This window comes from Plecotus auritus (assembly GCF_963455305.1).
Source record: "Plecotus auritus genome assembly, chromosome: 2".
Lineage (NCBI taxonomy): Eukaryota > Metazoa > Chordata > Mammalia > Chiroptera > Vespertilionidae > Plecotus > Plecotus auritus.
In genome coordinates this window covers 62,245,978-62,258,461 of record NC_137771.1, presented here as the reverse complement: position 1 = coordinate 62,258,461, position 12,484 = coordinate 62,245,978, and the positions used below count along the sequence as shown (strand labels likewise).

The window sequence follows — 12,484 nt, the reverse complement described above, 5'->3', positions numbered from 1 at the left end:
CCCATCCAGCTATCAGCACACATCTTGGATGAGAGAGACTGGAGTCTCTCTAAAAGCATATAAAGATAAATTATAAGGAAAGAGACTAACAGAATATGATTCAAACAGCAGCAAGAAAAATGTAGGTCAGATAAAACTTTTTACCACTAAGGGTTTTTTAAAGGGCCAATATGAATTTTGACTTTCTGGGAATATTAAAGAATGGCTATTTTGGATAACAAAACACAGTTGTAGGAACACAGTTACCAAATGTGTCTAAGCTTCTCATTTTCAATGCTGGTAACTGCTCTTTCTAAAAAGCATCTAAATTATCAGACCTTTTCATCTGAAATGGATCAAAATATTCACTAGAATATATGCCACATGTAAAAATGATATTACTCATCTTGTATTCACAGAGTATTTTTGTGACAAGTACACGGGGCAATTAGTCTCTATTAACAATCCTTCAGATGTTGCCTAATGATGAATTTACATTTTTAAAAAATTTTCTTATTTTGCTAATGGAGAGAAGAGATTTACTACCACCCAACACAAATGGAACAGCTCTGAGGGTGGTATAGATTACAAAAAAGGTTACCACAAGTACCAATACAATGTCAAATTTTGTCAATTCCTGATTTTTGCCTTTTACAAACCTATAGGATAAAGGGGAAGCGTGGTCCTAGCTTTTAGGGGGGGAAAATGAAGATTTCATTGTAGAGCATCTAACAATAGTCATTACTGCTATCATTTTAAGCCAAAAAATTCTAGACATACATGAATCAGAGAAAAAGGGGCCTTGTACTAAGTCAATGTCATTTTTGCTCTTATGAACAAAAATCACATCACAAATTTTGTTGTTGTTGTTGTATATTCTTTTTATTATTATATGCTAATATACACATAACATTGCACACATAGTCCTTACGCTTTCAAAACTGATACTATTCAAAATTTTTGTTGCATGTACAGAAATTCAACTGCAAAAAAAGAATAAATAAATAACTAAAAACACTGGTGAAGGAATTGAGATATCACAGGGCACATAATAATTCAGGCATACAGTGCTCATAAGAACCTTTGCCATAACAGCTTGTATTCCATTTATAATGTGAGTTAATGTGTTGGGTGGCCCCTGCCATTCTGCATAACTATTTGCATCAGTCTGTTACTGTAAGTATAATAGCAAATAACCTAAAAGGAATATTTCTTGTCCCAGTTCCAACAATCATTGATTCAGACAGCCATTTGATGCAGATTTCAAAGCACTGTGATGCAAATCTTACCTTCTAGTACAAAAGACACCTTCTCAAATTAACTGATGTCTCATTCAAACTGGTATTTGAAAAACTGATTCTCAGCAAACCTTATATTTAACTAAAGGCCCGGTGTAGGACATTCGTGCACTGGGGAGCAGGGGGCGGGTCCCTCAGCCTGGCCTGCACCCTCTCACAGTCCGGGACCCCTTGGGGGATGTCCGCCTACCAACTTAGGCCTGCTCCCCGGGCCTAAGCCGGCAGTTGGACATCCCCTGTGGGGTCCTTAGCTCTGCAGCGGAGGCGAGAGAGGCTCCCGCCACCGCCACTGTGCTCACCAGCTGTGAGCCCAGATTCTGGCTGAGCAGCACTCCCCCTGTGGGAGCACAATGACCACCAGGGGCAACTCCTGCATTGAGCGTCTGCCCCCTGGTGGTCAGTGCACATCATAGCGACCCGTTGGTCCACCGTTCAGTCAATTTGCTTATTAGCCTTTTATTATATAGGATATGCGGTCTGACTTCCCTAAACTAACAAACAAAGCCTTAAAGTTATTAATCTTTTTACTTCAAATCACTTGCATGTACACAAATTCTCTGAACCATCACTGCTGGAGTTAAAAATATAAATTAAATGTAGGACTAGATCTCAAGTTGGTGTTTCTACCAGGAATCAGGAACTTGGGCTTTAACAAACACCACCAGCCACTCTATATCACGAATCATATTGATGTTTTGAATAGTATCAGTTTTGAAAGCGTAAGGACTATGTGTGCAATGTTATGTGTATATTAGCATATAATAATAAAAAGAATATACAACAACAACAAAAAGTTAAACCATAAAAGGCTAAGACTTCTGTTTTTGAGGTTCTGATCCCATAACAATATTTAGAACTTAGTATATCCTAAACTATGTGGGGTACCTATAGTTATATTTAAGTATGTGGATGTGTACTGCTTTAATAGAAGAAAAACAATATTAATTTCTGTTCCACCTTGAAGAGTTTGATTTAATCACTCCAAAGAACAGTCTGGCTCCTAAAATTTTGAAGTTACTCAGTAATGTAAGAATTCCAATGAACTCAGTAAATTGAAACATTAATTCAGAACTTTAATACACAAATATTGTTCAAATAGAAGACTCATAATTAGTGTAAGCTCTTTAACTTTTATTGTAAGGATGAGTTAATCTTGTTTTAATAAAATATTCATTTAATTCAACCTAAAAAATTGTCTCCTACAGAATTCAATTCACTTGATAAACTAAAGTATATTTCCCAAGATTTAGCATTACTTCCTGAAGTAATGAACCTCCACAAAGTTACCTGAAGATAACACACAAAAATCTCAGCAGATAACATCTGTATAAAATATCACTTGGAATCATGTAATGTTTTGTTTTTTTTTTTTTGTCCATGGTGACAGTTGAAGTCACAGAAATACTGACCGAAAACCATTACTAATTTACCAGGAAATAAAATGGGTAATTTTTACATGATCTAGGAAGCTATTGGATGACTCCCTCTCCTGCACAGAGAGCAGACTTCAAAACACTCACTTATGCCTGGAGTTGTACATCAAGCCTCGCAATTCTCCTGGGACTTCCTAACACTTATTCCCCTTACCCACTGGCGCCAAGAAGTTAAAAGGTCTGCGCATAGATTGTAATCAATTCAGAAGTCAGGGAGGAAAAAAACAAAGCTAACAGGTTTGTTTGTAGCTGGTATTATATTTTTAGCAGTGCCCAACGAGGCTACAATTTTCTGAAGCCAACATTTAAGTGAAGAAATTTGGGGGGGGGAGGGAAATAAAGGGGGGATGGACTAAAATAAAACTAAAATGTTCATACTATGAGATAACATGAAATGCTACATTATCCTTTGTGCTTTAAGTATGGAAAGGGGGAGAAAATAAACAGGGGGAAAATTAAAAAGTCTTTTACAAATACGCTGTTCACAAAAGACATCTACATAAGCAAGCAAACATTCTCACCTTGGGCAGGATCAGGTGGACCAAACTCCAGAGAATATCGTAAAATGAAGTTATTGTTCCACACATAGAGCTGGTTATCTCTAGGATTATAATCCACTGCAGCGATATACTGGTACTGGTTGGGGAAGGGGACATCCACATATTCTCCTCGGTTTAATCGGGTATTGTAGATGTAGTCAATGGCGTTCTTGCCTGTTTCACTCTCATTGTCTTGATAAACTGACCTGACTACGTAGAGGACTCCGCAGATCATAAAAGCATTCGATGCAGCACGTTTGTCGTACACAGTCTCCCACGTTGCTTCAAATCGAAGAGTGTATGGATTCAGTTGGCTAATAACTATCATTCCATTGTTCTGTTCAGTGGCATAAATGACCCATAAGCCATTTTCATCAACTGCTAGGTCGATATCAGTCTTTCCTCCCCATCTATACGGTGAGGTATCATGGTAGTTGGCATAGTTAATTATGGCCTCTCCACTCTTAATTCTAGTCCTCAAATCAAATTTCACAATATTCCTCGTCCTTTCTTTGTTAAAGAAGACAGCACCATCATATACCACAAATCCAGTACCATCTACTCGATTTGGAAGTTTGTATGTTGTTGTTTGGCGACTGTTTTGGAAATCTTCTATAGAAGCATATTCTATTAAAGTATCGGTACGATAGGGAGTCCAGGGCATGAAATAAATTTTATCTGCAGCCTGAAGAGGGTCCTTGCACCAAGCACCTGCCTTTTGCTCAGCTTCATATATACATGGTGAGTCCACAATTGCTTTCAAGGTCCCAGGGCACACAAAAACTAGCAGTCACATAGAAAAGACAAGAATTAAGCCAAGTTAAAAAAATTACACAGGTAAACACAAATTTTAAGGATCATAAATAAAAAGAGAAAAAAAATCGTTTAATTAACATTCTATTTTTCCAAAGTGTATCTTTAAAAAAAGTACCGCCCTTCTTTCCTCAAGTTCCCATAATCTATTCACCAGCACACAGAGTGGCTGGGGCTTATTTTCACACATATGAAGCTAAGTTTAAGACCATTCATAACTGAGCAGAGCATTTACATTTTTGCTATGTGTTTTTATTTGACAATATGGTAATTTATGCTTTAAAACTTGAAGCTTTAGTGCACAACAGTGTACAAAATATTTATTTTATTCCAAACTTTATACCCGCCCCTTCCCTGGCCCACTTATGAGCCCCCAAAACCCCAAAGCAAAAGACCCAAATAAACAAAATAGAACAAAAAAACCCAATGTGAAGGCTTGTTTAGAACTTTTACAGAAGTTAGACTGAAAACAAAGGAGCTTCGATTGAAGAAACATAAATATTTGGAAAATGCAATTAGGAGCAGAGAAAAGCAAATACAAGGAAAGCAGTGATGAAGCAACCAGGATACCCTGTAACCATGGCATGCTATGGAGAGGGTTCTGGAAACCAGGCAAGATGACACTTTAATAATAAAATATCCAAGGGTGTCAGAAAAAAGAGATAAAGGGTGAAAAAGGACAGTTCCCCCTCGCCGACTTCAGAATTTTTATCCCATCACCAGATTTAGCAGTCACATAATGTCATTGTTAATAGTCGACTTCTTTAGGAGGTGCATTTATGAGGTCCTGCTGATTACTTTAATGTCAGGAGTGTTGCAGGGGAAGGGGAGGGAGGAGGTAACATCCATAAGGCACATAACAGGGAGCTGGGGTTCAGACTGTATATGTTATTTACCTTTTTGCTCCACTTCTATTTTAAGCATCGGAAGAAAAATAAAAAGAGTGCAAGGAAAAAAGAAAAAAGATTAAAATAAATTGACTATTAGTCTAAGACTGAATTCGTAATAGATGCTAAATATAGGAAGAATAAGAGCTGCACTACTTTGGATAAAGAGAAATACACAACAGGAAAACCTAGCAGGAGAAAGATTCTAAAGTTACATAAAAAAACATGGATCAATCATTTTAATAGATTAAGGAGGCAATACAAATATGTTGGCATGTTGCTTCACTTAGTGTACCTGAATAAATAATGAAATTCTTCACTAATGCATGGTATACATACTCTTGCCTTTCCAAAGTCACTCAGCATTCTTATCAAGTTTTACTTTATATATGTATGCTATAGACACAAATGCATGCATGGGTGTATCATCTCCATTTATCCTATCATGTAATTCAAATTACATTGACTAAAATTATGTTAAACATAATAACAGCAAAATATAGTTATAAAAATTACAACTCAATTTTGGAGCTTAGGTCAAATTTAATGAATATAGATGTTGCTATATTAACATTTTTCAAATATGTTTATATAACACAAAATATATAATTATGCATCTCAGTACATGTTTTAACTGTTTTTCTATTATGTTCTATTTCTACAAATATCCATCTGAACCATACTAGTAAAAAATCAATGCCTCCTTTACAGGAATATACAAATTTCCCCCATCTCTATCCCAATAGGGATTTTGAAGGTTGGGGTATGATAATGCATTTCTTTTCTACTAATTATTAGTAAATTTAAATATAAAAATTATATATACTCCATAATATATAATTCTTATTAAATTCTCTGTAACACATATCTCAAGTTGTAATACTAAGACTATTTAAAAAAAAGTAAGCAAAATACATACAAGGAAAAAGCAAGCACAGTAGGCAAGGAGAAAAAGGAAGAAAGAATTATGGTTAGCTCATTATGACATTGTCTACCATCATCAATTTACACAGAAAGCAAGCTCGCATGCAACAACAATCATACCAAGCATTCAAAGCAAATACCTTGACTCCACAGACCCCAGAAAAGGTAAATGCTTTCATAAAACAAACCTGATTAGTACAGTGATATGCGAAAAAAAATCCTCCCTCCAAGAAGTTTAAATAAATGAAGGATGCTACATGACACTCTTATTGGTAAATAGTATTCTAATAAATTACAAACCATAAAGCACTATTTTAGATTTTATGTAGGCTTTGAAGTATGTTGCCTGAATTTCATAAAGTGTCCAGATTAATGTCTCTGCTACTGCTTTTTCCCTTATTAAAATGCATTAGGGTGTGCTAGGACTGTATCTCCAAACTGATTACTCAAAGATACTGTAGTTGCACATTTCATTAAGATGTCTTAACTTGATTTATTTCTTAAATTTATAATAATTCAATATTAAATACTGACCTCCTGAAATACCTTAGAGAGAAACATCACACTAATATTTTTGGCATAAAAATAGGATATTCCTTCCACATTAAGCTACCGGCCCCAAACCACCCAACTTGGTGTATTTAACTACTCTCAGGAAACATACTTGCTCTATAATGTGCAATTCTGACTGCATCCGGTAAAAAGAAGAAATTAAGTGTTACTGACATGAAAAACTTTTTATAAACCACTAGTCCTAAAATTACTCCTCAGTGAAGAACAGTATTATACCTGCTTAGAATCAATAACGGAAGGGCGTGGTGGGAAAATGAGGATAAGAGAAATCATTAGTGTTGTGACTATTCAGACTATATTTTTATACAGCTATATTCTTTTAGAAAACGATGATTTTACTCAAATAAATCAATTACATATAAAGGATTTTACTCAAATAAATCAATTACATATAAAGGAAGGGAATAATACACTTTAAAATATGTTACATACTTAAAATAGAACTTAAAACAAGTTCAATAAAGGATGTAGAAAGTATATTTTGTTTTCTATTAATTGAAAATAGAAGAGTTTTATTATTGGATAAATTAAACTGACAGTGCAGTTACTGAGCAAAATATTAAATAGGGAGGCTTTGTTTGTGATTTAACTGATATATTTATATTAAAAAAATAAAATGACATAGGTTGTATCTAATTTATAATTCTGATGAAAACTGAGAATATCCAAAGATAAATATTAGAAATAACTAAATAAAACCTTTGGTGATTAACGAATCAAATAAGATATGGTATTTAAAATGTCCTTACATTATAATTTTCATGAAAATCCAAAGCATAGGTATATGTCAAATCGGTACATTAAAATTCCTCAACCCAGAATAATATAAAATCACAATAAAATTAATATTAATTAGCATCATCACATGCCAAATATATATGCAACTTGTCTTGAGACTGTGTGAATTAATTCATAATAATATGTTTACTATTCTATAGACCAAACAAACATAAATACATGGCCCACTAACATCAGTGGAGGACTACATGGATATGGAACACAAGAACTTTACCCAAGCAAACTAACGCCTATATACTCTGTAACTTAAGTGACACACTATTTCATTTTGAATAATTTCATGTTTACTCATTAATAATGACTTAACAGTAATGGTTATTTCTTCATCAAATAAAACTTGTAGCTAAAATTATGATATCACTTTTATAATTTAGTGATCATCTGAAACAGAACACGAAAATCAATGCCAAATCCTGCCTACAGAATATAAATTTCCAATCTGATTTTCTCTTTTATCCTAAAAGATCCTTATGAATTATTTTAAACAAATACATTCAATTACTAACACTTCTGTTAAGGATAAAGAATGTCCTGTGCACATATATTTTTGACATAGACATTATCTAGGAAGGAATATATGTCAGATATAATACATATGCCTGTCTGTAAACATGCAAAATAAAACTAACAGGTTTTCTAATGGACTCTGTTGAGTAAATTAATTATAGAACTTTCAGAAAGCATGAAAAATTTTCTGAATAACTTTTTAAAGAGGAGAAAACAGTATGGGATATATAAGCTCCTAGAGAATTTTCTCTGGATAAAAACTGCCATAAAGCAAGATGGTAAGGAACACATAAAAAATATTACCTAATGATGACAATTTTTACTGACTAAGTATAGTGTAAAGGTTATGCAAATAGTACAAGTACAAAAACACTACTAAAACAAGGAGAAAATTAAAGTTACAGGCTTAAAATAAAAAGCAAGTGTGATGGATGGGTACAATGAACAGAACCATAAAGAAACAAAAGAATTGAGGGACAGAGAAAAGAGATAAGAAAATACATGGTCCTACTTAAGATCAGAACAATCTGAAAAGATCCTTTGCTTCATATTATCATATTAGTAAAAATCATGCAGTTGATAGTGTGTCACTACTGTACGGTATATAGAAGTTATAATTACATCAATTCTTTAGCAAGAAATCATTTTTAAAAAAGCCATAGACTTATTTCTGCCTTGTGCAAACTTCTAGAAAGGTAACAGCAAATTAATTCCCGGGTTTTATTTAAAGGATAAAAACTAAAAAGAACCAACACTTCTCTGAGGATAGCTATTTGCAAGTTTAGTGAACAATGTAAAATACTTCTGGAGAACTGAAAAGGTAAAATTTTGAAAGTTAGACGTTCCAGAAGATATCCACTTTTCCCTTTCTTACAAAGCGCAAGAAATAACTTCAGTCTGAAAATAATATTTGCTTCACACTGTTCTTGATCTACAGACTAGGGTACAGGAACAGGCTCCAGAAAGAAACAATTCTTGGCAGCTCTGACTGATTCCACTCTTTGGGGATGGATGCTGTATTCCTTTTCTAATGTGAGGACAGAAACCATGCTAAATTCAAGTGAACGTGACTTTATGGAACAAAATTTTGGTTAGCTTAAAAGAATACAATGTTCCTCTAGTGGCACAGGAGAATGAGTATGTGAGCCACCAACACTACACACGGGAGAAATGACATCAAGATCAGTGCACTCAGTGGGCTTCCAATCCTACAAATGACATAGAAAATACTGAAAACATAAAAAGCATCCATTTCACAGTAACACAGGAGCACAGAGCAGGAATGAAAAGAAAAGATCATCTGTGTTTGGCCTTTAACTGATACCTCACAAAAAGCCAATTTATCAAAACTGTGGGTAGAAAAGAGACAGCGCCTTCACACAATGTAAGAATGCATTGCTATTGTATTGGACATAGTACATCTATTAGAATTCGGCCATTTGGTTATAGAAATACTGATGGTTTGGATGTAGGAATCTGTCAGAACTAGTGATCTAGGTTTTGGAGGTTCTGGAAAAAGTAATTTCATTATTTAGTTGGAATCCGATTTTTTTTTTTTCCGGAGGAAAGTGTACCAAAATTATCTCAAATGAATAAAATTGCTGCTAACTAACTTTTAATTCAAATTCCTATGAATTGAGGCAACATGACAATTTTTTTTCCAAGTTAAAAAGTATTGAGTACAAGAACACTTTCAAACAAAATAGTTTATGAAAATTAGGTAATAAACTGAAACTTTTTAGTTGTCTAAAATGTACAATGAAAGTATAGAATACAATTTAGAAGTATAAATTTTAAGGTTTGGAGGAAAACTGTACAGAATTAGAACATTAGCTGACTCCTACTTAGGGCATTTCCAATGGAATTTTAAATATCCCTTTATGGACTTCACTATAAATGGATGTTAGGCTGAATTAAAAATAGAAATATGTGCACAATTTTGTCATATCTATGTTGTTTAGGGTTAAGATTTCATCACTGAATCTGGTCAAGAAATGCTCCCTTAAGGACAAAGGAACCAAAAGGGAAGCACTGGCCTCAGCTACTGCAATGGTAGCTTTTCACAGGCACTGAAGTTACCACGACAGCAGGTAGCCATTCAAGTAGCTCACAATTAAAACCAAAGTCAATTCCTTCTTTACAAAACCGTGAGCCAAACCAATTTGTCAGCAACTGGTATCGGGCAAAAGTACAGATTTCTATCTGCCCTATTGAATAGCTAATTCAAGTTTGTTTCCTGGAAAAACACTAGCCTTAAAAGCCAAACACTTAAGAACACAGACAGACACTTGGCCAGCATGACAGGATGGCTTCCTTCCACACTTCGTGAAGCTAAATTGGAGGCCCGAGTCTGTTAGTGCTCTGCATGCATAATGGTTTTGTAGGCCATAAACATATGCTTCTTTCACGTGTGTAGTCTTTCAGCATCAACGAGGAATGCTGGAGAAAGTGAAACATATCAATTTCATACTTACTGTAAGGGACACATTCATACTGGACTTCAAGATATTTGTATGTTCCAGGACATGGATCAGGAAACACATCTGACCCAGTAACTACTATACACTGTGTTCGATTGTTGCACCTGGAAAACAAAACAAATCAAACTTGTGTGACACAATAATTTAGTTGCATATTTTTGCTAAAGAGATATACTAAAAGAGAATTGGTTCATTTTTTCCTCAAGCAACTAGTACTATGAAACAAAAAATTCAACTGACATTAGGTTGCTCGTCATTATGGAAGAGTACAAAAGTCGTATTTGCTTTATGTTATAATATTTCTGTTCTGTGGGTCACACTAGATTTTAACTTGAAGTAAAAAGAAAAGAGCTAATACTTCTCTATTATTCTACTACATCTTTTAATTAGAAGTTTTACCATAATCATCAAGTACTGAAAAAAAAAAAGTACCAGTATACTCTCCATATTTAATAATTAAAATTACAATAAAAATGTTACTATGACTGAACAGAAACATACAACCACAAACTGAATAGCCTGAAAGTAAGGGTTTTTTTGTGGGTTTTGTTGTTGTTGTTGTTGTTGTTTTGTTAATCCTCACTCGAGGATATTTTTCCATTGATTTTTAGGGATAGTGGGAGAGAGAGGGAAAGACAGGAAGAAACATCAATGTGAGAGAAACACACCAATTGGTTGCCTCCTGCACTAGCCCTGATCAGGGCCCAGGCCAGGAAGGAGCCTGCAACCAAGGTTGCAGCTCTTGACTAGAATCAAACCTGGGACCCTTTGGTCTGCAGGCTGACGCTCCATCCACTGAGCCAAACCAGCTGGGGCTGAAAGTAAGATTTGACAACATATTAAAAACAAAGGAGGTGCCAGCTTTTGAAGTTTATCCTCTAAATCCGGTTTGGTGTTAAGTTTCCTACTATATTACATTCTATACTCTTGAATCCTACATTTAAAATTTAGGCCTGGCCAGCGTGGCTCAGTGGTTGAGCACTGACCTATGAACTAGGAGGTTGCAGTTCAATGCCCATCGTGACACTTGCCCAGGTTGCGGGCTTGATCCCCAGTGTGGGGAGTACAGGAGGCAGCTGATCAATGATTATCTCTCATCACTGATGTTTCTATCTCTCTCCCCCTCTCCTTTCCTCTCTGAAATCAATAAAAACGTATTTTAAAAAATAATAAAGATTTAGCATAGTGCCTGGCACATATTGAGTGTCTAAACATTGTTTTTACTCTTTCAATTTTCTAGATTAATGTACTGCTACTATTAATATGATACGACTATGAAACTTGGTTCTTCTAAATCAAGACTCCCTGAAACATAACATTAAAAAGAATGTCACTAACATGCTGCCTAGGATGTTACAACTGGAAGTATTTTCTTATTTTTGTGTTGTCAGTAAATTATCAAGATTATTAGAATTAAGTTAGAATTCTAGGCAAGATGACATTTATTTAAGTCCTATGAATTTATCCAAATGATCTTTTTTATAAGCTTTTTAAAGGCAAGAATTATCCTTTATAAGTAATATTTTGCAGGCTTTTATTATATTTCTGATGCTACATAAATTAAGAAGCAAAGCAACCAGAACAAGAGCATTTTACCAAAACATATTTAACAATTTGAATACCAGACGTTCTATAGTACATACAATAAGTGGACTAGAAAATGGTAAAAAAAAAAGAATGAAAAAGCAGCCCAGTGTTTTTATTTTTAAACTAGAGGCCCAATGCATGAAATTCTTGCAAGAGTAGGCTAGGCCTTCCTTCCCCGGCTGCCGGCACCGGCTTCCCTTGCAGCCCGGGCTTCGTCCGGGTCGGTCTAATTAGCCTATTATGCTTTTATTATTATAAATCCTCACCTGAGGACATGTTTTTACTGATTGGGGATTGGGAGGGGAAGAGAAAGATAGAGAGAGAGAGATGTTGATGTGAGAGAGCAATATTAATCAGTTGCCTCCCACACATGCCCCTACCACTATTGAACCCACAACCTGGATATGTTCCCTGACTGGGAATTGAACCTGCCACCTTTTGGTGTATGGGATGATGCTCCAATCAGATAAGCCACACAGGCCTGGGCGCAGCCCAGTTTTTAGCACAGCAATTAACTAAAGGACAGTGGAAGGAAAACTGTCAGAGAGATCAGTACGTTAACAAGTCAAGCACCTTAGAGGCCATTTCAACTTAAACCAGGTTGAACCTTCCTTAAAGAACAGCAAGACTTGAAAACTTCTATAGAATCAAAAAGGTAAATTTTAT

General features: G+C 35.0%; 1 protein-coding gene across 27 annotated transcripts in view; it reads right to left on the bottom strand.

The window, feature by feature from the left end:
* The window catches only part of ADGRL2 (adhesion G protein-coupled receptor L2), a 182,093-nt gene that overhangs the window by 45,185 nt on the left and 124,424 nt on the right, over positions 1 to 12,484 (bottom strand). For all 27 annotated transcript variants that reach the window (XR_013959976.1, XM_080657028.1, XM_080657026.1 and 24 more), the window contains exons 4-5: positions 10,226 to 10,335; positions 3,232 to 4,032 (exon numbers count right to left, since the gene is read on the bottom strand). Coding sequence is in view for 26 of the 27 variants with exons in the window: in XM_080657028.1 (XP_080513154.1) it covers positions 3,232 to 4,032; positions 10,226 to 10,335 (911 nt within the window). In the remaining variant the exon portion in view is untranslated. The remainder of the gene's footprint in view (positions 1 to 3,231; positions 4,033 to 10,225; positions 10,336 to 12,484) is intronic.